Here is a 26,157-nt window from a genome sequence, read left to right as displayed (position 1 = left end):
CGTCATTCATATACATTTTATGTGATTGACTTTACTGATTTTTACATATTTTTAAAGTTCCTGATGTGTACATGCTAACATATTAATCGCTAGATGATGTAGGCAATAATAACGGCTATGATAACATCCAAGATGAAACCTGTCAACCCTTTTTTTCGGTGCACTGCCTAATTGATATTTGTTTAAAGCGCAAGAAAAGACTGATGTGAACTTTCATTGATTACATGAAGGCCTTTCACTATGTCTGTAGGAAAACTGCTCTGCTATGACATAGGTAGTAAAGTGTTAAATTATTTTGTAAACAAACGTAAAAGTAATTGACCTGGATTGTGCCTGATACAGACAAGAAATATGGATTGATTAATTAATAAAAGATATTAAATATAATACAAAGTCATGTGTTAAAACTCAGCATGGATTATCATCCTCCTTCTTCAGCTGTAATGTTGGAGTGATTGAGGGTGAAAACTGTATTGGAATGAATGAAAGGAGTGTCGATATCTTTCTCTGTGTCTTAGTGGATTCGTATTGGCAAAATAATGTGATTTTTGCAATGTTGGTAATTATTTGTATTGTTATTATATAAGCTATCCTGGTTTAGCTATGTACTTTTCTTAGATTTTTTAAGATCTTTTCTTTATCTAAAAATTCTTTTTAAAATTTGTTATCAACATTAGAATAGGTATCTACCTGACAGCTGGATCGACTGACGGAAGTAGGTCGCAATATACGGGTATAGAACAAGCACCAAAGTTAATCACACCCATGAAATACTTCAGATTGTGTTTGTCGGAATGGTAGACATGATAGGATCAAATGTTTATTTACATCCATTCAACACTGGAACTTTCCTAAGGGCATGTCCACATCTTGCATCGACCTCCAGGATAATAATAATATATCTGGGTACCCACTATTTACCCAAAAAAAAAATATACACAACTGAAGATGCAGAAATTATCGTTTGAAAAGTGTCGACGTGGTGGTTTGGACCCGGTTTGTTTACAGTCTAGACCGGATCCGAAAACTTAATCTCTGGGGGTGTCCTGTTACCAGTTTTAAAAATTAAAAATAATATATACGGCGAGAAAGATTTCAATAGAAAACTAAAGCGGTTTTAATGATTTCAAGACAATGTTCTGTGCTATCAGATTTTCTCTCTTCAATAAGTGTATTTACCTGCCAGGTCGATGTTTACCAAAGATACATATCTACTTTTTAACAGACAACAGAACAGGAGACGCTGTGTTTTCTTTCTTTTGTGGCGAAGATGAAACTACCGGATGTGTCAAAGAAAAGTTTACTGTTAAAGACAAGGTAATGATTTATTGAATTACATGTTTGCAAAAGATAGATAGAATGATTTGCTGAAAGATTGGGAAAAATTTTCCCTTGCGACATCCTGGGGATCAATTTTCTAGACCTTGGGAAAGCAGAATATTTTTCGCACGCGCAACGTTTCCATGGCAGCGCATGTGTTCCACAAACAAATATCTTACCGCTAGGAGCTTGTTATTTATTTCGAAGACATTTCTCCGAAAGGCTGAAGAAAAAGCGACCTCTCCGTTCTACATCTTCCGACTAGTAATCAGTCAATGAGGTAAGAATATAATTTATATTTTATGTCGAGTAAATTTATTTAGAGAGGTAAGCACTTACATACTTAGAATTTGCAGAAAAGTCTTAGTGATACTTTTTTAGGAACATGGATATAATTAGAAAACATTTCCTCCTGTTGACAAGAGCGAAAAGTAAGCAGCGAGATATAAAGATGCTGACCATTTGTTGCTGTTGTTGTTGTTGTTGTTGTTGTCGTTGTTGTTGCTGCTGCTGCTGTTGTTGTTGTCGTTGTTGTTGTTTCAGCCATGAGCCTTACACGAATCATGATTTCTGCGTGCCTATGGATGGCTAGTCACATGACCCTTGGCTGCTCTAACGTTGAAGACTTTCCGTAGAACTGCACAAACATCTATAAACGATTGCGAGATGGAGGTTTCTGCTCGGTCAAAGCTCGACTGCGCCAGAAAGTGTCGAGAATACCCTCACTGCATTTCATTCGCCTTTGATGATGAGTTTTCTAGGTGTTTACTTCATCCATTTATGTCTTCAACAGGAGACGATATCAAGAATTTGTCCGTTTACTGGGGGGTAGGTAAGGTCTGATTTTGTTTACCTTTTCCCTACATTTAATTATCAAATTACCTTTCATAGTTTTTAATACTTCATAAAAAGATACATTAATATTTTATGCAGTTTGGAATTAATATTTTATACTTATAAATATTTTTAAAAATAAAGAAAATATTAAATATATAATGGTATACGTCGCTAAGCTGAAAAATAGCATTTTATACCAGATACATTTTATGTCTTGAAATGGTAAAAATATTCTACCTAAATAATCTGAAATCGACTTAGTAGCAATTTCTGTCCATTTTCAGATCCGGAGTGTAGTCATCTCGACATCAATGAATCTCTCCACTCAGTGACGATTCAACGAACACTCTGGAGTGTGACAGCCAACGTCACCTGTGACGACGACTACTTTCCACCTGTCCTGCAGGTAACCTGCTCTGGTGATGGTTGTGGAGTGATGGACAGTGTGAGAAACGAGTCTGGCGATACCCAGAGGTACGATCCTTCTTCATCAGTATGCTATCTGTGTTGTCTTCAATAAGTACTTAGCAATCAGCTTCAAAGAACTGCGTGAATGAAGACAAAGAAACATTTATTTAGACAAGTAGCATTGACCGAGTAGTGTGAAACGATGAAATAAAGTTTAGTGCAAGATATTGAGTCGTAAGATATACATAAGCTACCATGATCCATTCTGTACATTTATTCGTATTCTCATACATGAAAAAAACGGGCCATGATTATCTTTTAGCACAAGTAAGACACATTTACTACGACGCGCCGCCATGTTTACTAAAATCAAATAGAAAGGATTTCAAGTTTGTCAATAGGTGTTATATCTTGTAATTTATTATATTAATGCAACGCAATGCTTATATATATATACTCTGGTGCCTGCATGCTTCAGCTTTAGGTGTATGCGTATGTATGCTCGCATACGTGTGTGTGTGTGTGTGTGTGTTGGGGGAGGAAGGATTTACTGCAGTTCATCAGTAAGAAAATTTTTTTTTTTAAATTTGAGTTTATATTCTTACAGACCAAGAAGACAGCCGACAATATATCTTTTAAAATACCTTCTACAGTGAATGTAAATTTTTCGTTATGCATCGAAGGCAGTCCTTTACAGAATGCGAGGTAAGTGACTGTTGTGGTGTGTGCTTCTAACTCTTGCTTCACTTTGAGATAAAGTCAATGCCGTATCTTATTGTGAACACTTCTGTTTTGCATAAATACTGCCTATGGTTTAAATATATTTGCTTCCTAATATTATTTTGCTGAGTAATGTTTTTTGATATCCGGTTGAAAACTTAGCATATGATATTTCCTCAATAAAGTGTTTTAAGTATAAATACCAATTGGCTAGCGTGTGTTTATTTATTATTTCTACATCTAAAAAGGTGTCAGCGGTTGCAACAAAATAACAATATTTTTTTAAAATGACACAATACAAAGAAACACATAACAATATTTATCTTTAATTTTCGGTGCATTTCTCTTTTCCAGTCACGTGTTTGTTTTGAAGTCCACACACCTAACGGTCTTGAAATTCCAATTCACACAGCCTGGCGATTTTCCTCTCCTTCCGATCCGTCTTTTCTCTCCATCAATGTACTCCTGAATGGGGTATGGGGTACAGAAACTCATGTTTATCTACCGTCCGCAAGCATGGTGGCCGGGCAGCCCTTCTCCTTCAGGCTGGGAGTGAGCTCCCTACCACAGTTGACGTAAGCAATGTACTGACGAATCATTATGGTATAAATATCTGCAAACACGCTTGTACAATATGTTATGAGATCTTAAAATGTTTTGTTGATGTATTTTATGGTTTTGTATCCTACAGTATCATACTGTGTTTTAAAAAAAAAATCTTGTACTGGAGGTAAGGAGTGAGAGAAAAGTCGCTACTTAGGGGTAAATAGGAAAAACAAAAAACAAAAAGCGTCTTGTTGCCGAGTTCGAAAGCGACTTCCAGACACCGCGGACACTACATTCATATTAATTTACTACAAGCACCCTTGTCACTGAAAAATATTTCTAAAACAACATCTGTGAGATCTGTACGAGTTTTGTAAACAAACCTCTTGTCCTTTAGTTCCCGTTGCCCTACCTCCCCTCGCTTCACAACTACCGCCTCAGAAGTAAAATATCGTTTAAAACAGTCGTGCTTTGTTAGGTGTGTCCCACAGACTAACAGTCTTTGTGATTTTTGCTTCAGATCTTCAATAACGGGGTATTCTTTGCTCGCCAAACCATACAACGGCCCTTGTCTTTCTTTTCATTGCTAAATGTTTACGGCCACGTCAACGTGACACGAGTGGAAATGTGGTGCAGCGGTTGACAGCCTTGTCACAGTCACAGGTTTAGGTATCTTTTTACGATTATTATCATAATATAATTTCCTCCTCCTCCTCCCTCATCATCATCATCATCATGTTGCATCCTGTATTTTTAAGGCTAAGACATACTGTCATTTCCATGGCAGTCCCTCTTTGTAAATGACAGTATCCCTGTAGATAAATACCACTATTCTTGTGTACTGAAATCATTTTAATTGCCTTGATTCGCTGTATCATCCTTCCTACGCAGTTGACAATGGCAGGCCTTATTGACACTCGTTATGTCTTGTTTGCAGAAAAATCTAGATGAAACGTCCCTTCCTAAAACTACACAGTGGGGTGACCCTTCGTGTCTTTGGAAATCGAACTGTCAGTCAATAGAGACCTACTGTCGTAGTTACATTGATCATTATTTCTTTTGTCAATAGCAGTCATACCACATGCAATTTAACACAGATCGAAAGGAATCGATATTTAAGCCATACCATATGATTGATTGTCCTGATATCTACAAGGAAGCTCTTCAAAATAATTTTTTTATATACATTGGAGAGTTTTTATGTATATAGATACATGACAAAATAATCGTTACAACTGCTTGTACAAACCTCTCCCTTCTACTCATACCGTGTCCGGTACAACTGTCCTTTCTATTATAAGAGCTTTATCCCTGTTAATACTTTGTATCTACAGTTCTTGGCTTTTTGGTGTTGCTGTCTATGATGTCTGAACTAAGAGCTGTATATTATCTTGGAGTACAGTTTTGTAACTTTGGATAGTAGCATAGGCCTCAAGCTTTTTCTGTCTTTTTAATGAGGTCCAATACTGGTAATTATATTAAAAAAACTGTACGATTAGCATATTTTTGATCATCACATGTCTGAAATTAATGTGTCGATTGATTAGAAACGCGAAAACTGTGTAACCGAATTTTTTTTTTTTTGCTGAAATATTGTACAGTGGTTTGAATGTAAATGTCTATAAATGTGGTCCGCTCATGTGTAGTTTTTTTTTTTTTTTTTTTTTTTACAAATCATGGTCACACAACCAGCCACTTACAGTAAGTGTGCAAACTCGACCGAAAAGGAAGTGTCCTACATGGGTTTATTCAGAATAATCGGCTCAAAAGATTCTCATCTCCTGTTGCTGTTCTTAGAAACCGCTTTGTGGACTCGACACAACCACTAACTCATTAGCTCCAGTGGATGAATTCGATTTTTTGTCCTGTTGGACGTTTGATAATAAAATGTGAAAGTTCTCAAATTTTAAGAGATTATGTTCACTCTCTGCGTGCAATCTACTATTTCTAGAAAACAGACTATATTTTGTTTGGATGTATGAAAGATTTTGAAAATCGTGATTATCTACTTTCGGTCAAAAGACTTGAGACAGACACTCTGAGCTAAATGACAGCATTGCAAACATGCACGTCAAGTCTGAAACAAACTGTATTCTGTATTAAAGAAATCCCATTTTCAAAACATATTTTAAATTTTCACACATTTGCGATAAAAACAACGCGGTTTTTAAATATGCTTATACTACGCTTGTATACGACTAAAATAAGTTTGATAAAACACGTTTTATCATTTTTTAGTATTAAAGCTTAGACTTTCAACATGTAAACCAGTAACAGCTAACAAATTAGAATGTTATATAATGATGTTAATATTTTAGCTTTGCGAACTAAGTCAAAAAGCAACAATTAAAATTTAAAGCTGTTGAATGATTATAACTGAGTCCTTAATCACTTTGAGTGACATTGTTTGATCAGTACACGCTAAAGCGTCGATTTATTTTTCGGTTTCTTTGTTTTATATTTTGTTAGTTTGTTTCCTGTCAATACATTGAACAATAGTATATGTTTTATGTTCCAAAAGGAAAATCTACCGTCGCTCTGGTATATGCACTATGTTTAAACACTTTGTCCGAAAAAGGATTAATTAAAAAAAAAATTAAAAAAAAAATTAAGTCAAGGGATATAACCCTTTTTGACATAATTGCTAAGCATTCAAGAGTTATACCTCTTGTTGAATTCGTATCGTCGTTAATCTTACTTGATACTTTTTCATCATTTTTTACAAGTTTGTGGCTATACTCTTTTTACATATTTTTTCTTTCTATTTCTCTTTGTATACTATTATTTAACTGCAAGCTTCAGCTTCCATACAATCCCCACACACACACATACACACACTCACCCACTATCAGACATACTCAAAGTGATCTGTCATACTGTGACTTATTTAGACCATAAAGTAATAAATAACAAAAATATTCTTTTTTTTATTTAGGCATATTTTACAAATATTTGTTACATTCCTTCATCTTAGTTGTCTTTATTTCCTGGGTAGGTAGTCATTTGAACGCAGTCGCCCCCCTGTTTACCTGACAATAACTACAGACCCAGCGACTGACATGTTATGTGACACAAACATTTCTAATGTAAATTCGTTTAGGTATATTAAATACGTATGTACACTCAATGTCATCAAACAGTCATGTTTAAATTTACCTCCGACACTATGCCTCAGCTCTTAATATTCAAGCATGGATAAATATCAGCTTTCATATTATTTTAAACAGTTCTTAAGGCACAAGGGTTGTGCATTTCAGACAGAAGCATAGATATATACTCGCAAACATACACAAGTTTCTAGGTGAACCTTTAATACTCAATTTATTACTTTTACCCAACCATTAACCATACCTCAAGAAGTTATACAACAGGAAACATAGAATAATGATATGATAAAGACGATTATCAAAACGTTTCATTTTAAGATTTGGTTCGATGTATACAAGAAACAACATCCTTCTGTCTTAATCAAATGAAAAACTCGTACAGCAAGAACAAAAGGGACACAGGCGAGGAAAACAAGCCCTCGACGAAAACGAGGATCTAACATCGAAGAACAAGGAAAAGCAAAGCAAAACAGGACAAAACCAAGGAAAACAAAACTAAAACTATGAAGTGTTGGCCATGGCAGGAAAAGAGTAACAGTTGTCATATTACAGAAGGAATGTCATGAAACTGTTAGTCACTTCCTCCTGGGATTTTGTTAAAGGATATTGGTCATTGAAACTAGATTTTTTCCATTAATAAACATCTGATCCATAGTATCCTACAATATTTTGAGTCTGAAAAGAAAATTTTCTTCGTAAGCGAGATGCTCAGCAGAAAAAAAATTAAACAATCATACTATCACTACATCTCATCCCGGTAGAATAGCGAATATATTTACAAAGAAATATCATGAACACTAATAATTACAATTTTCATTGCACAAGACACTAGAGGAACGACAAGGAAAAAAGTGGAGATGAGGTAAAATGTTCAGCCGCTGAAAGTAGGAAAGTCACACCACATCCTTCATGCTTCTCAATACGAGGAATATTTCCTTGTCAGAGACTGAAGGAGCAGACTGAATCATGTTATGATGGGTCTGTTTGGTGAGTAATGTTAAGACTGAAAATAATTTTATGTGGTGTGGTGATTAGTCATAATTTAGTGTCATAATAGACACAAAGGATTAAATGTGAGGCTGATTATAAAAACTAGTTCTACTTGGAAATGACACACGTGACATGTCAGCACATAGTACAGTGGTGGAGAGAAATTCCATACCTTTGAATGATTGAAGGGATTTAACCTCTGTGAAATCGAGAGATTCTAAAGTAGCCCAAAACTAAAATTAAACACTTTTACCATCTATGTTGATAGACACTGCGGCAGACAAAGTAGTTATGAGGTCTGGATTTACACAATATTTTTTTAAAAAGGTATACAGTACAGAGAAAAAAATTGAAATTTCTTACAAATTGGAATGTCATAACTTTAAATAAAAAATCTACTATATATACTAAAATATACTCTTAAAATAGGCGAACTAATACAACCAACCTAACTTATTACTTTACAAAAAAAATTCAACATCAGTCTGTCATTTAAAAGATCATGACTTGAAAAACGCAGGTAAAATTTAAGCAGACCACATAACAAAATGACATGCATTTTGATGACAGAACATGAGTGTCATGTTTGTATTGTGTTGTATTCTTGTCGCGTGCATGTGGCTCTCATTTTTGTTATAAAACATCAAAGTGCTCTAGTAAAGGTAAATATAAGGATTCGGTATAGACTAAAACATTAAATAGAACTAAGGTGCTGGATAAACATTTGCTAGGAAAAAAAGAAGAAAATTGGTTTAACATGACAAGAAAATAAGGAATAGTCCATGAACAAATATTTTTCAAACGACAACTCAGTTATCGTATTAGGCCGCATATCTTGATAAAACACTCAGGATTCAAAAGCTATTTACACAGAAAAAGACACTCTACCTTTTTACTTTAAAACTTATTGCTACATTCAGATATAATTCTACATCCGCATACATCAGGTTACTACTCATTGCAAAAAAAAAAAAAAATAAAATATACAGGAGGTTTCTTACTCGATCTCCCTCGTGGCTTTGTTCAGAAAGCGTGCAGGATATTAGTGATCATTGTGATATCATTATGCATAGGATGAGCATTAACTATGGCTTTAACAAAATTACAATTTATTTTTTAACCTGTAAGGAAACTTTAAATAACCCGTGTTTGTTAATTTTGATCCTGCATGTTGCTGAATGATACTGAATGCAGCATAAGATGGAGATGAGTAACATGATTGGTGCAAGATTTACTAAACACACGTGTGCTGTCTTCACCAACATGGACTTTGTTGCAACCGAAACTGCATATATGGAGAAATACATATTTTAAACACATATATAAATACAATTTCTGTAATACCTATCCAATAGCATTTAGTTGGTTATAAAATGTTATTTGCTCGCGTTTAAATTTTATTCCAATAATATAAAGTTCAGCCCCATCACAATAAAGATGTAATATTTTGTGTTTACAATTTTTTCTGCACATTGCAAGAATCATTAAAAAGATTTTCCAAAATATAGTATGTAATAATTTCAATGCACAAAAAATCTTAGTACTGAGATTTTTATTTTCCCCGATTTTTAGACTGTAAGCGGAATAACCATGAATTTTCACATACCTGCAATATAAGACCCATTCTGATTTTAGTTGCCCACATTCTCATAAATACTTTCATCTTTGTTACACCTCTCAGCCTTGGCCATAGGAGGTATCTGACCAAAAGAAATGTATAGTTTAGCATTCAATATCGTGTACAAACATTACAATTTTAACTGTGATATATATCAACACTAATATCACCAAATCGTATATAGTATTAGTATTAGTACAATTTATTGTCTCGCCCTTACTACACAGAACAATCATCCAAAAGTAAAATAAGCAGAAAGTCAATCAAATAATCTTTGTTAGTGTATCAAGCGATGGCTGGAGTCTAAGTACGAGTCACTCATGTACCTGAGAATTGACTTTGCTTTATATCCCTTGGGGGAGAGGTCTTCGTAATTATGGTCCATGCAGGCGGACATGAGGCCCGAGTCATACATCGATTCTGAAATATGATGAAGCACTGGCTTGTTGTAAAGATGGATTAATTACAAGTTTCATCAAAAACATGTCTGTCGCTTAGTTAGCAATGATGAAATATTTAGCAGAATGCATTTTATAGACGTTTTCTTGTGTTGGTCGGTGTGTACCTCTCCGATTGTGTATAGGTAATGACAAACAAAACAATATTCTTACCTGATAAATTTTGACAGTTGTGTTTTCCTGCTGTGACTGGCATTGGCTTTGTTAGTGGTTTCATTGCTGTCTTGTGTCCACCAATCTCTTGTGTCACGTAGTTATTGTCGTAGGTCACGTGTCTAGTCCCGCTGCTATGGATCGTCTCATTGAATGCTGCATTGTCCACCCCGTGGTCAGCAGTAGTTGAGTCGGCGATAGAGTAAATCTCATCCACTGATGCTGAATGATGGTCAGTAAAAACCTGCGACTTTTGTCTCTTGAAGATTGCATAAAGATGGGACAGCGGGTTTTCTTTTTTCTTGGCCATTCCTGTCGTTAGGCACGCATACATGCAACATAATTTTCATAAACAATTTTTGTGGTGATGTTTTCACGCTAATATTGCTAGGTTTTAATTTTTTAGTATTAAAATATAGTTAACACAAATATAAAATATAATATAACCGGACTGAGATGAAATCCTAAAAGGCTGGAGACAAAAATGGTTAAGATAATGTTCGTTGGTGCAATTATAAATGACTAAACTTTGTAGGAAGAAAAAGATCCTACACAAAATGTGTAAAGCTTAATATATGTTTTGGCTGTTCAATGTATGATCCGACAAATTAGAGAAAAATCCATAGCAATATTAAATGTAGAAGGCTAATACTAGCTGTTTGTTATAGTTCTTCTCAGTGGTTGAAATAAAAGAAACACCTGTAACAAAGATATATGAGAGTTAAAATTTTCACAGATGCGCCGGTTGCTCGAGCAGTAATGCAAAATTCTAGCGGTACGAGCACGAACTCATTAGAACGCAGTGTGTCTAACAATCGTTTGATTGTTGCAGATTGCAGTGCCACCAACACTATAAAGTGAGGTTAGAGATTAGTCTACATTAAACAATTCTAGACATGCAAACCTCTCCGTCGTTTGATGATGCACACAACGAGGACTGCCGCGCTGATTAGTAAGACAATAGCAGCTGCTCCGACACCACCAACGATGACTGTGTTTACACATTGTGCTGATGATTCCTTGCTTTCCGGTTCTCTTTCTATAAAGTAGAAAGTTGTAATCTTTGGCAAAATTAGAAAGTTATGCAACTTTGACTTATTATTTGTCGATTATTTTGTTACTTTTAACATGCAGCAATTACTATTTAATATTTTTATTAAAGATGTTTATGTTTTTCGAAAATCAACTGTTGCGATATTAATAATTTATGAAAGAAAGTTCCGAGCCTGAACAATTGTCATAGCTTGTTAAGACTGTTGTTAGGTTTTGTTATTATTGATTCGATTAAATGTAGAGTATCCACATTCGATAAGCAATAAGTCTCTACCTTCAATAGTCAAATCATGTAGACACGTGAAAAGGAGACCTGAGGGAAGTAAGTGTTGGTGGCTGTACACTCTATCATCACATGGTCCACTCTGTGAGTTATGTTGATGGAGCACACACTGAAGTGTGTATAGTCAGTCTCATTTTCACATGTGATGTTCCATTGAAACTTAACCGAGGGAAAGAAATAAATAGCTGAACAGGTTATACGTATTATCACGGACTTCTCGTCTGCTGTCTCTGCAATTCTGTTTATGATCACATCAGATGGCCCATCTAGAAATATAAGACATAGTACAGTACAGCATAGTGCTCCATGAGATACAGTAAACAGATTAATTCTTGCCTACATAGATATATCTGTATGTGTGTGTGTGAGAGAGAGAGAGAAGAGAGAGAGAGAGAGAGTATGCATGAAATTTATCTCTTCCATCCATAAATATTTAATAAAAAATGTTCAAAGCAGCATATCGAATAGCATTTTGAAAGAATTATCTTATTAGGTTAGTGCTAGCAATAATGTGTAGGAATCTCAAACAAAAGGGCACCGATTACTAGAAATATTTCGGGCTTTTTTTACAACAAAGAACTATTTGTGTGAAAAATGTTAGAAGTCACAGATAATGATAAATAAGATAAAATTTTCAGTTGTTGCAAAAATAGTATGTATTAAACCAATCGAAAAACATTTACTTACAGGCAACAGTCAGTATATAAGAAATCACTGCTTTGATGGCTCCATTTGAACCCCATTCCAATCGACATATAAATTGTTTTCCACTTGTGTTTCTACTAACATTTGTGAGTAGAAGTGTTGCGTCTGTCATTTCGTACCAAGCCAAAAGTCCAGGTGGACTTCCCGTTCTTGAAGCATTGCATGTACAGACTACACTTGATCCTTCTAAAACATAACTCGGACAATTGTGGTTGAGTTGTACCTGATCAGGTGAAGCTTTAAATAGAAGAAAAAATAATTCGTCATTAAAACCTAATAACATTTTATTCTTATTTATATTGACCTTGGCTTTTTTTTATTCATTTGCTTATTTTTCAGTTAATTGCATTTTGCCGAGTTTGAATAACAAAATCTTTAATGGTAAAACGACAGGATCATTCTCGGGAATAAACATTTTCTCGACTCTCAGATTGGCAATTTTTGTATTTTTTCCTTAAAAACAAACAGATGATTTAATAAATGCATTAATTTGGCTTTAAAAAACTAGTTTAGTAATAATTCTCCTAAAATTTTATTGCATAGAGTCATTTTTAAAAACGCCGTTGTCTCATCGGATTAAATTAATTTCAACAAACGTCTCTTGCCTATAATTATTGTTTTATTGTAAACACATCAGAGCCGGGTGACACTCTCATAATGTAGGTATAAAAGCCGGTAAGAAAAGGAATTGGTCTTGTAAATAAGCAAACGCCTCGCATGAGTCTTTTGTTAGTCGCAGTATAACCTTCCAGCACATTCCATCCCCCGAATTCCTGAAACAATATTTTGGTAGTAAACGAAGTTTTATATTTTTATTGATATTGAACAACAATAATACATACTTAAAAACCTCGATCATTGGGTTTAAACAGCAAGATTATTTTGATAAAAACTAATGAATTGATTGAGCACAAGATCTTCATGTGTAAGTGAGTAAGCGATCACACACACACACGCCCGTTTACTAACGCAAACACGCACACATGCGTAGCAGAGACTAAGAAAAGCAGTGGTAAAAAGATTGGAGATATAAACAATGATATGTTCTACCTCTTTAATGTTATTTTGCTCTCTCCAGCTGCATGTGTAATTGTTGTCGGAAGAATACATTCCTGTTATGTAGCAGCTTCCGGATACCGTCCAGTCGTAAATACTTACATCGCAGCTGTCATTCTTGTACACTGGGGTAGCTTGACCAAATAAATTTAAGATAAGGTATGAATCTAACTACAATCGCACATGTTAGTTTGTATAAATGTACACTGTTTAGGGATTTACTAAGACTTATAAATCTGTACAACCATTACTAACCATGAAACAATATTACAAACATAAATTTAACTTTGATCTTACTAAGTGCACTAGAAGAAGTAAACAAATTATATATGAATATTGAAACTTAAATCCCTGTCAGTGATTAAGGAGGATACAAAAGTAGAGATATAGATTTTAACAGGGAAAAAAAGACGATCAGGTACATACAGGTATATAAAGATTGGTTTTCAATACCAGATGTTTTTAAACTGCAATATGCCAGGACTCCCATAACAATCCGAAATAATCCCGCGAAGTGAGTCTCTCCTGGTCACATTTGTGCAGTTTCTACAGAAACTGTATGAATATTCTGATACACCAAAATATATTACAAGCTCCACCACGAGTAAGGGAAATAGTTCAAGTCACAGAGGGTATTTCCATTGTTATCATAAACCCTCCATGTGTATCCATAACACCAGAATGAGTGGTTTGTGCCTTCCTCCACGTCCACTTTGCCCTGCTCACAGCCTACGATAGTCGAACCTGACACAAACAATCACAACCATGGTTGTCTCATCAACAAAACCTTTTGTAAGAAACAGAACACCTATTACAGAATTAACAAGTTATTATTACAAAGTTTAAGCAGTTGCAAAAACTTTGCTTACTTCTTGTTTTTTCTCATAAGCTTTTCGACATTATAAAATAGCCTTTTGAAAAGGAACTATGTGATCTTCAATATTTTTATAAATGCTTTTTTCTTAAATCAAGCAGCATTTCTGAAAAAGTCGCTAACAAAGTGAATTATTTTTTTTTATTTTTATTAGTTCTTTTTTAAACGGCTTGACAATGGCAATGACGATGGCTTTTATTAGTCCCATTGAGCAATTTAAATATCTGGGAAAGGTGCTCCCTTATATAAAAACTATCTAACTATTCCGTTTCCCTTGAAAACCTATGCAAGTAACTTGAACAAAGTTAGCCAGAAATATAACACCCTAAAGGCTACTGAAATCATTTGAAGAATAAAACTTATGAAGTATGACAACATTCCATTATATAAATTGAACACAATCTTGGTATCCATAAGCTCCATAGAACCCGTGGATATTCCACTTTTGGGTGTTGGTAAAATGTTTGGCTATAGTTCTGGATGACAACTCTTGATCAGAATTAGACAAAGTCACATAGGGTTCATGCATGTTGTAGGAAGGCGCTCTGAATTTCTCTTGTCGATGTTCTTGACAACGAAACATTGTCGTGTAGGTTCGAAAACTCGATAAGTCCATCTATAAATTACCTTTTTCACAAAAAATATTGATTTTATTCTTATCATTACAAATACGATTCATTAACATAATTTTTTGTAGCAAAACTTGGTTGCCACGTGACTTTTACTTATCTAGGAGATTAAATAACAAAGTTCAAACCATGACAACTACACGATCTTCTGAAAATACGAGCAAGGGATAGCGGACCATAATTTTCAAACAAACCATACAATACATCACATAAAGCAAATACAATGTTCGCGAACAAATATAAGCACAAAGCAAAAACACAAACACACGCTTAAAGAAGCTCGATACTAAGTCAAACACCTGAACAGATAGATCGTGGTCGCTTATGAAAATAATATGCCAAGCTTAAAACGAATAATTACGCCATTACCTGAATGTCCGACTATAAAAAGTAGGTAAACGCCGAACATCATCCACAGTCTCCATATCTCCATTCCTGTTTTTGTTTATTTGACAAGAGAATAAATATTTAATAAATGGGTAACTTTGTCTAAAATTTGTCTACACAGTTCATGGTGACAACAGCTCCTCGCACAGCACTGAACATAATTTCGTTCTTCTTTAAACCCTTCCTCCTCAAGGGTAACCGTTGACTGAACAGGGAGAGTAGAGTTTCTTTCCTTGTTCTATTTTTAATGTCGACTCTTAAAACAGTATTTATGACAATTAATGCGCTGCTCACATTGCTTGCAATATTGCTTGAATGCTGCATTTGCAGAAGAAAGTAAATGCATGACGAATAATACACAAGCAAAATAAAAATAAATTTTTTAAGACAGCAATTTAAATTGTCCATGTCTTATCTTTGTTAACATTTTGTGGTTGAAGATTGTAAGTGCATGTGGAACCTGAAAAGAACTGAGATGGTGTTTATTAGATTAATTACATTTATTCACACCTCCACTTTCATAGGGCACTTGTTTGTCTTTTCATTCATTTCAAAACATTTTTTTCTTTTTCTGATTACCGAAACATTAGATAGGTTGTTCTCTTTGTTGTTGAAAGATTGATGCTCCTGTAAATGTTTCGTCGGTCTACATGAGCTTTAATAAATGTATAACCCATTTATAAACCACTAAGACACTTCATTTTTCTACTTCTCAAAGAGACTAGCAGTGGCTGCTAAATAGGTTTAACGAGTTATTGAAACGGAGGAAACAGCGGATAATTTCGTTCCACTTTTTGCACTCTTAAATATACAGAATACTAAAAAAATCATATGGGTCATCAGAGACAGAAAAAGATCTGATTCATTCATGTTAAATTGCATGTCGTCTGACCTAATGCAAGAAAGTAAACTATTTTTAAAAAAAAAAAGCCTCATTATTCCAATAATATCTTAATCATTTAAAGCTCTGTTTTAGGTGTAAGGTTTGACAGTTGATCCACTCTTCAAACGGCGATATTTATAATTGTAATGAAAAAAAACACACAGGCTTGCAAAAACAGGTGTAGTTTCTTTTTGTTTATGAACGAAAGAGGGAGCTAAAGCCATAATTCACACTTTTCCACCTGCACAGTATTCGATGCAAATAATTATAAGTGTATTAATTTCACAGAGATTAAATTTCCGTTTTGTAGATATTATTAGACGTGCTGCAACTTTAACTTATTGATCAGGGTATCCCCGACTGATGTTGCTGTAAAATTGCAGTTTCCAGTCGCTTTGCTTTTAACCTGATACCATGTAGACATTTGCAAGAAAGGTAATCCATAGTGGAAAAATCTTAAAGATTACAATAGTTGCCTCCCTTATGTACTTATTCATTTACAAACAATGCAAAGTATTTTATAATGTATTATAATTTTTTAAAGCCATGTATTGCCAAAGTATAGCACATTTCATTGATATATTTGGTAACATATACTATTTCATTTAACAACTTTTTAGCATGAAAATTGTACTGTCTTCCATTTTTATTCAGCTGTTATAAGATCAAGTTCCCGTAAGGTAGTTTATAGGCAAATGAATAACATGTGCGAGTTATTATCCAGGTGAAAACATAACTATTGCCCTTAAATATAGTTCTAGAAAAGCATGCTGTCAAGGGAATAACGACGTGTATGACACGAGCAAGTGAGCTCCCCTTTCGCTGACCAGTCCTAACGGAGTACATGGTCAGGGTAGGTGACGCCTTGTATTGATTATATGAGTACCTGCTATAGCTGTAATAAAGTTTGTATTTTTCTTTCTGATATTATCAGCTTTATATCAGTTATTTTATCATCTTTTTGTCATGAAGTCTTTACAAATCACCGGCTTCAAGAAAGTATTATTTATAGCAGCTGTGGTTTTTAATCTGTCGTAGGAGTCTCCATCACTTTTACATCAAGCGACGAAAGAGTATGCCTGTTTATGTTGTCTGCCCCAAACTATAGCTCTTTAAAGAAAAAACTTTTTCATTTTTGCATAATTTACAGAACAAACATATGAGTTTACAAAAAGTTGTAAAATTATTATTATTAAGGCACACCTAGGTCCTTATGTATGTTTAGGGAGTATCTGTGTGTATATGTATGATTCTCAAATGCACAACCATTGTGACAAATAGAAAGCAATACACTCACAAAATAGGCAACTAAAAGGTATTAATGGCCGAACTTTATTACTTTGCAAAAGATCCAACATCAAGTCTATCATCTAAAAGATTATTACATCATCACGCAGGTAAAATTAAAAGCCTGCCTACAAAATCACACTTGATTGTAGACAAAACATGAGTGTTATGTTTGTCTTGTGTCGTATTTTTATCTCCATGTAGGTGTGTCATTTTGTTATATTTTATAGAACATCCAAAGGGCAGTAGTACACGAAAATATGAGTGTTCGTTGTAGACTAAAAAATTAAATAGAACTAACGCACTGGATAAACATGTGTAAGAAAAAAAGAAGAGAATGGGTTTAACATGGCTGAAAATAAGGAGAGTCTATGAACAAGGATTTTTTTCTAAATATGTTACCATATTAGGCTGCATATTCTGTAGAACACTCTAATCCACATTGTTACTGATACCTACATTTAAATATAATTCTACTTCTGCATAAATAGAGTTACTACTAAATGCAAAAACATCAAATTTAATACAGGATGTGGGTTTCTATCCCGATCTCTCTCGTGGCTTTCTTCAGCAAGTGTGCAGCTTCTTATCGGTCATCATGATATCAATATGTAAAGGATGAGGACATCAAATTCGCCTTTAACAAAATTACGATAACGTTTCAAAGTAAATCACTAGTGTTGGTTAATTTTGAGCCTGCATGTTACTAAATATTAATTACTTCATCATAAAAGTTTCGATGAGTAACATAATTATGCAACATTTTATAAACACAAGTGTGCGGCCTTTACCAACAGGAAGTAGACTTTGTCGCAACATAAACTGCATAAAGGGAAGAGAAAGAAAAAATATATTAAATGTATATATAAACACGATTTCTGCAATCCCATACCTATCAAAGTGCATCAAAAATTTATTCGTTATAAAGTTTTATTTGCTCGCGTTTGAATTGTTTTCTAGTAATGTAAAATTTAGCCTCCCCAAAAAAAGATGTAAATTTTTGTGTTTCAACTTTTCCTTACATTATATAGTCATTAAAAAGCTTTTTTCAAACTATAGTTTGTATAAAGTTTCAGTGCAGAAAAAATCATATTACTGATTTTTTTACACTTCTTTCGATGTTTACACTGTAAACAGAACAACCATTAATTTTCACATACCTGCAATATAAGACCCTTGCTTCTTTCAGTTGCCCACATTCTCATAAATATTTTCATCTTCGTTACACTTCGCAACATGGGCACAGGAAGTATCTGAGCCAAGAAATAGTTTAGCATTATGATAGCTTGTCTACAAGCACTACAAACTATACCAACACGAACTAAAAAACAACATCAATATTAATTAAGTACGATTTATTCACTCACCCTTACTACAGAGAACACTGCCTCAAAAGTAAAATAAGCAGACAGTTAACCAAATAATTAGGGTTAATGTATGAAAAGCTGGCTGGAGTCTAAGGGCAAGTAACTCAATACCTGAGGATTGACTTGCTTTATATCCCCTGGGAGTAATAATGGAAGAGCATTTAGACTCGTTTTCTTATGTAGGTCGGTGTGTACCTCTCCAAGGTTGAATTATTTATAGGTAATGACAAACAAAACAATATTTTTACCTGAGATACATCTTCACAGCTGTGTTTCCCTGCTATGGCTGGCGTTTGCTTTGTTAGAGGATTCCTTGCTATCTCACATCCGGCAATCTCTTGTGTCACGCAGCGATTGTCGTAAGTCACGTGTCTGGTCCCGCTGCTTTCTATCATCTCATTGAATGCTGCATTGTCCACTCCGTGGCCAGCAGTAGTAAAAGTCGGGGATAGAGTAAATTTCCTCCGAATAAGCTGACTGATGGTCATTTGAAGTGTGCGACTTTGGTCTCTTGAAGACTGCATAAAGAAGTATTAGTGGTTTTTTTTTTTTCTTCGCCATTCATAAGCAACATAAATTTTCATTAACAATTTTTGTGCTGATGTTTCCACACTTATTAAATGTGCTGCTTCTTTTTTATGCTTAGATTCATATTTTGGGGTCTAATATGTTAACACAAATATAAAATATAATATAACCGGACTGAGATCAAAGTCCTAAAAGAATTGAGACAAAAATTGGTAAAGATGGGTACGTTATAGCAATTATATATGACTAAGTTTTACATGGAAAAAAACTATACCCAAAATGTGTAAATTGATCATACAAAATGATAGAACAATTAAATGTTGCACGTGTGATGGGAGTAAAAGTAAGATTTTCAGTTTTATTGTTTGCTTGCGCAGATATACAAAGTTCGAGCGGTACGTGACTAGTACAGCCGTCATATTAGTCTACAGTAAAAAAAATTATGTACATGCCAACAACCTTGTCGTTTGATGATGAACACAACGAGGACTGCTGACGATGATTAGTAACACAATAGCAGCTGCTCCGACACCACCAACGACGGCTGTGTTTACACCTTGTGCTGATGATTCCTTGTTTTCTATAACAGTAGAAGCTTTATCATGATCAAAATTAGAAACGTACACAACTTTTTACTTATTATGTGTCGATTATAATATTGTTCATTTGAGAGTGCAACAATTGTTTTTCGCAACTTTTTTCTTACAGATGCTTCGGTTTGCACGACTCGATAAATAACAGATAACATCGTTGTCTAAAACAAGATATTTTACAATTCTTGCAAAAAAGGAATACGATTATAAAAGAAAGTTCTAAGCATAGACAATTGTCACAATTTTCAGACTTTTGTTAGTTTTGTTATTACTGATTCTAATATGTACAAAAACTTTTTTACGCCATATGCAATAAGCAATAACTATCTACCTTCAATAGTCAAGTCATAGACAGTCGAAAAGAACACCTCAGGGAAGTAGGTGTTGTTGGCTGTACACTCTATCACCACACGGTCCGCTGTGTGAATGATGTTCATGGAGCACACACTGAAGTGTGTATAGTCAGTCTGACTTTCACATGTAATGTTCCATCGAAACATAACCGAAGGATAGAAAGAAATAGCTGAACAGATAAAACGTATTCTCCCGGACTGATCATCAGCTGTCTCTGCAATTCTGTTTATGATCACATCGGATGGTCCATCTAAACATAGAAACAGTTGTTTTGAGCACAGCATAGTCTTTCAGGGATACAGTAAATATATGAATTATTGTCTGCATATATATTTGAGTGAGAGTATGCGTGAAACCTATCTCTTCAATCAATAAATATAAAAAAATATGGCAGAAGTTACTTCTCCAATAGGATTTTTAATATTCCTTTTTTGACAAGACAAAATATATTTTTGTGGAAAATGTTCGGAAGTTACATATAATGATGAATTAGATAAAATATATAATTGTTGCAAGGATGGTATGTATTAAACCAATCGAAAAAGTTTACTTACAAGCAACAGTCAGGTATGTAAGAAATAAATGCTTTGATGGCTCCATTTGAACCCCACTCAAATCGACATGTAAATTGTTTTCCGCTTGTGATTCCTACTAACATTTGTGAGTAGCAATAGTGTTTCGTCTGTCATTTCGTACCAAGCCAAAAGTCCAGGTGGACTTCCCGTTGTTGAAGCATTGCATGTACAGACTACACTTGATCCTTCTAGAAACATAACTCGGACAACTGTAGGTTGAGTTGCACCTGATCAGGTGAAGCTTTAAATAGAAGAAAAAGTAATTGGTCATTAAAACTTATAATTTTTATTTACTTTTTATATTGACTTTGACCTTTTTTATTAACCTACAGATTTTTTCAAGTAATTGCATGTTGCGCTAGTTTAAATAACAAATCGTACAGGTAAAAAGGAAGGATCTTTCTCGTATATCGACATTTTATCGACTCTCTGATTGGAACTTTTTGTGTGTATGTTGTTTTTTTTTTTTGTTTTTTTTTCTTTAATAACAAGCAAATGATTTCGTAAATGCCTTAATTTGGCTTCCTAGAAAACAGATTTAATAAACTAGTTTAGTAATAACTTTCCTATTTTTTTTTCATAAAGTCATCTTTAAAGATTACATTTGTAAACACAGTTGTTCTGTTCGGATTAAATCCATTTCCAAAAAGCGTTTCTTGCCTATAATTATTGTGTTATGGTAAAACTCATCAGAGCCGGGTGATACTCTCATGTGTAGTTATAGGAGCCGTTGAGACAAGGAATTGGTCTTGTAAATGAGCAAACACCCCGCATGTAGAGTCTTGTGTTAGCCGCACTTATAACCTTCCAGCACATTCCAACCCCCGAATTCCTGAAAAAATAGTTTGGTAGTAAACAATTTCAGCGTTTAAAAGGCACTAAACATCAATCTATGTTATAAATTAAGTTTGAATAACATAGTTCATTTGATAAAACTTAATGAATTAATGCAACACAGTATCTTTATATTTAATTGGATGAGTGATCACACACACACACACGCCTACTAACGCAAACACGCACACATGCATAGCAGAGACTAAGAAAAGACGAGTGGTAAAAATGTAAAAAATATGTTTTACCTCCCTGGTGTTATTTTGCTCTCTCCAGCTGCATGTGTAATTGTTGTCGGAAGAATACATTCCTGTTATGTTGCAGCTTCCGGTAACCATCCAGTCTGAAATACTTACATCGCAGCTGTCATTCTGGTACACTGGGGTAGCTTGACCAGACACATTATAGATAACATATGAATGCAACTAAAATAGTACATGTTAGTTTTTACATTTTAAATCTACACTGTTTAGGGATTTACTAAAACATCTAAATCTGTCCAACCATCACTAACCGTGTACAATATCACAAACATAAATTTGATTTTGAGCTTAAGTGCACTAAAAAAGGAAAAAAAAATATAGATGGATATTGAAAAGGGTTATGTATGACGATACAAAATTAGAGATAGATTTTACATGGAAATAAAAGGTATATAAAGGTATATAAAAATTGTTTTTTTACATACCATATATGTTTAAACTGCAATATGCACGTGTCCCATAGTAATCCCACATAATCCTGCTAGCCGAGTCTCTTGGTATCACAGTTAAGTAGGAGTTTTGATAGCAGCTGTATAAATATTCTGATACACCAAAATATATTACAAGCTGACACAAGTAGCCGTAATAATAATAATAATAATAACTACTGCAGTAACAGAGAGCACGTCCATTGCTATCATAAATCATCCCTGGCAATTCAACACACGAGAATGAGTGGTTTGTGCCTTCCTCCACGTCCACTTTGCCCTGCTCACAGCCTACGATAGTCGAACCTGACACAAACAATCACAATCATAGTTGTATCATTAACTAAACCTTTTTAAGAAACAGAATATCTATTACAGAATTAACATTATAAAATTGTCTTTTGTAAATAAATTATGCGATGTTTCATAGTTTTGAAAAAGTTTTCTTAAGTCAAGAAAATCGGTAACAGGAGGGAGGAGGATTATTATTAGTTATTAGTATTAGTTATTATTATTATGTATCTTCAGTAAACGGCTTGACATGAAAATCACGATGGCCTTTATTAATCCCATGTGGGAAAGGTTCTCCGTTGCTATATAGGAACTTATGAAACTATTCCCTATGTTATTCTACGCTATCCATAAACTGTGTGGGTTACTGGAGACAAAGTTAGAGAGTTGCGTAGGGTTAATATAACCTAGCAGTTCTCTTGAAATAAAAACTTCGTCGTGAAATAAAAAAATTATCCATTCACCTTTTACAGAAAAACTGAAGTATGACAACTTTCAGTTATGCCTTTCGCCCCTCCTGGTGCATAGGCCATCGACGACCGCCCTCCAACGCCTCCTGTCCTGGGCTACCGTCACCAGCTGACCCCATCCAAATCCGGTGAGCTTGGTGTCGGCGGCGAGGTATGACAACTTTACATTTTATAAATTGGACACAATCTTGCTTCTTAGAACACACCACTCTGTGCGTATATAAATGAATACATAGGGGGTGGGGGACAAGAACTGTAACCTTTACGAGTTGTTTCATTATAGACTACGTCCCCTTCGCAGCTGAAAAAATTAACCAATCAGGTATTTTGTGATATTTAAAAGTAGGCAAAGATTCTGTCATCAAGCGCCATGTTAAAGTAGGTCACCGGTTACTCAATTCAACAAGAATTTGTACTTAAACAGCTAAAAATAAGAAGACGACAGTAATTACTATTTCAAATATAATGCATATTCTAAAAAATATGTTTGTTTGATACTGTATTTTTGTTGATATCGTGTAAATATATTTTTAAAAATTTCTAACGGTTGACCTACTTCCCGATTCGTGAATTCTCTGTCGCATACACTTCCAATCTTTTATTTTTTTTTTTTACTACCAGTAGACAAAATCTATGTCTTAAAATTTACACCACATAAATGTTTAGAAATGATCTTTAAAAGGGAGTATCACCGATAATTGAAAACTTTGTAGGTTAACAGATATAATTAAAAAAGAAAAATACCGGTCGAAATTTTATAGCAGGCATTCAGCGCTTCGTCTACTGTTAGCAACACACACTTTGTCGCTATGTACGTTGTGAGTTAAACGAATAATTACTGCATTACCTGAATGGCTGACTTTATAAAAAGTAGGCAAACGCCGAACACCATCCACAGTCTCCATATCTCCATTCCTTTTTTCGTTTCTTGACAAGCGTATAATATTTAGGAAATGGTTGAAGGTCTACACAATTCATGGTAACACCAGCTCCACTCATGGCACAGAACAAACTTTCGTTTCAACCTTTCCTTCGGTAAAGGTAACCGTAGAGTGAACAGGGAGGATAGAGTTTCCCTCCTCGTTCTATTTTAAATGTCGACTGTTAAAACAGTATTTATGACAATTAATGCGCTGCTCACATCATTGCGATATTGTTTGCATGCTGCATTTTGCAGTATAAATAAATGCATGACGATAACGCACATACAAAAGTAAAAATATATTTCTGAGAGCAATGTAATGTTTCGCCCCTCAGTGAACAGATAAACACAGAGGTAGGAACAGCACAGAACATAAGTTTGTTAGCGGTCACAAGGTGCGAACCATCAACTCAAAAGGAAAATGATAACGGAAAAAATAGTTCATAAATCAGATAATAAAAACAAAAAAGAAGAAAACCACTCCGCCAATGGAAATGTTATAAAACACACATACAAGTTAATACCCTGCAAAACAAATAAACTAATGGGTGCCCTAGTAGTCCGACACCGCACACGAGAGGAAGAAGAGAGAGAGAGAAAAGAGAACGTTCACCTGTAACATGCCTTTAGCTTTCCCATTACTGCAGCAAAACCAGCAACAATAGACCCTATCAGGTGTGCCCCACACGACCCCCCAGCGACCCTGATTTACGACGAACTACACACGGGTATGTTACCTACTAAAGGTCTCTGCCCACTGATGCGAGACAAGCGGAAATAACTCGCTACGCTGACCCCTACCTGGGCCCTGGCTCCCCCCACCTCAACCACCTCAGCAGCAAGCGACATGTGACAGTTATTATTATACGAAATAAAATCTGCCTTATATTCAATCAAAGCATTGCAGCTTTGTGTTAATATGTAACCTTAAGGTGTGTGTGAAAGTTGTGACTCTGAAAGTGCACTGAATTTTTTGGTTTAAAACAGAAATATAAGATGTCAGCGTTCTTTATAGTTTAAAATGATAAGTAGTATAATCTAGGGAATAAGTATAGAACATCAAGCCTTTTCTACTAAACAGCATCTTTACTTCGTGGCGAAAGCGGGACGACATCGCTAAGTAGACGAAGAAATTGAAGGAGGAGTTGACCATGCTGATCAAAAAACCGTTGAGATGGGTGGTGGAGAAGATGTTGCAGTACAGACCGTCTGCGCGAAACTCTGGGACAGTGTACCTGGTCAGGGCCAGAGAAACATTAGGAGCCGTGCACAGGATGTAGATACACGACACGGCCAGCAACATCTTCATCAACACCGCCTGACCTTTCTGGTGCGATCCTGCACTGTGAATATAATAAATAATTATTCGCTAGGGCGTTGAGACGGCGTTTTCAAAAATGTTTTGCCATATATATTTTGGAAGAGATGTTATAAGAAGAGAAAGAGAAGACGAAGCAATACAAGAGAGTACCAAGGAGTGAGCAATGAGCGGTGAACAGGCTGAATTTTAGAAAGTAATAAGAAATTTAATAAAAAGGACAAATGTCATTCACATGTGGCTTAACAGTCATCTAGGCCTCAGAACTATAACACCAGATGAGATAAATACAATGAATATCATTCAAACATGGTTACCTTCACGAAGTTCAATAAATTATTGTAAGCTTTGAGTTTTTCGTGTTACAATACACATAGGTTCTAATCCTACAAGAAAGAATTCTACAAACACAGCAAAACAGTTTAAATAAAAACACTTTTAATGAGATTATCAAATTACAAATGCATTAACCTTGAAGTGGACTTCCTCCAGACGGCAGCACTGCGCAGTCTTATCACAGTTAAGGTTGTGGCCAAAACCACAATAGCAAAACTGAAGAAAGAAATAAATGATAGGAGGATGTTCTCGATAATTCTAAAAAAGCTGTTGCCGAGAAACAACTGGGTAGTTGTAAGAACGAAACGATATTGTCCAGTTGTTGTGCTTTGTACACATGCTAGAGTTTCTTTGACAACATATACGCCACACAGAATCTGTATCAACATCATCGACATCGTCACAGTTATTCCCATCGTCTTCGTCTTCATCAGTCGTGTGGCCCTCATCGGAAACAAAACACACGCACCGCTCCGTGGCAATAATCATTGTCAGAAGTCCTGATGGATACCCGAAACCATTGGTAAAATTGACAACATGTTTGATGAAAGTAAGTCTCCAAAA

The 26,157-nt window shown here is 34.9% G+C and overlaps 2 protein-coding genes and 2 long non-coding RNA genes across 4 annotated transcripts; all 4 read right to left on the bottom strand.

Annotated features, from left to right (window-relative positions):
* Positions 1 to 8,282: 8,282 nt before the first annotated feature.
* On the bottom strand, positions 8,283 to 12,434 carry LOC112568926. Its single transcript, XM_025246502.1, has 7 exons — positions 12,181 to 12,434; positions 11,485 to 11,759; positions 11,062 to 11,196; positions 10,158 to 10,469; positions 9,873 to 9,966; positions 9,535 to 9,628; positions 8,283 to 9,213 (listed from the first exon to the last, which is right to left on the bottom strand). Exons 4-7 carry the CDS (start codon positions 10,465 to 10,467, stop codon positions 9,184 to 9,186), a joined length of 528 nt encoding a protein of 175 aa, XP_025102287.1. The 5' UTR covers positions 10,468 to 10,469; positions 11,062 to 11,196; positions 11,485 to 11,759; positions 12,181 to 12,434; the 3' UTR covers positions 8,283 to 9,183.
* Positions 12,435 to 12,809: 375 nt separating this feature from the next.
* LOC112568929 lies at positions 12,810 to 15,313 on the bottom strand. The gene is made up of 4 exons (XR_003100255.1): positions 15,127 to 15,313; positions 13,708 to 13,998; positions 13,249 to 13,388; positions 12,810 to 12,971 (listed from the first exon to the last, which is right to left on the bottom strand). It is a non-coding gene; the product is annotated as an uncharacterized LOC112568929 (long non-coding RNA).
* A 3,483-nt stretch (positions 15,314 to 18,796) lies between these two features.
* On the bottom strand, positions 18,797 to 20,797 carry LOC112568927. Its single transcript, XM_025246503.1, has 4 exons — positions 20,711 to 20,797; positions 20,134 to 20,406; positions 19,669 to 19,789; positions 18,797 to 19,199 (listed from the first exon to the last, which is right to left on the bottom strand). The coding sequence occupies exons 1-4, from the start codon at positions 20,754 to 20,756 to the stop codon at positions 19,166 to 19,168; spliced, it is 474 nt and encodes a 157-aa protein (XP_025102288.1). The 5' UTR covers positions 20,757 to 20,797; the 3' UTR covers positions 18,797 to 19,165.
* Positions 20,798 to 21,391: 594 nt separating this feature from the next.
* On the bottom strand, positions 21,392 to 22,665 carry LOC112568928. Its single transcript, XR_003100254.1, has 3 exons — positions 22,254 to 22,665; positions 21,814 to 21,953; positions 21,392 to 21,563 (listed from the first exon to the last, which is right to left on the bottom strand). It is a non-coding gene; the product is annotated as an uncharacterized LOC112568928 (long non-coding RNA).
* Positions 22,666 to 26,157: the final 3,492 nt, after the last annotated feature.

Source organism: Pomacea canaliculata, linkage group LG7 (genome assembly GCF_003073045.1).
Source record: "Pomacea canaliculata isolate SZHN2017 linkage group LG7, ASM307304v1, whole genome shotgun sequence".
NCBI lineage: Eukaryota > Metazoa > Mollusca > Gastropoda > Architaenioglossa > Ampullariidae > Pomacea > Pomacea canaliculata.
Note: the sequence above shows the minus strand (reverse complement) of the source record. Positions and strands in the feature narration are given on the sequence as shown.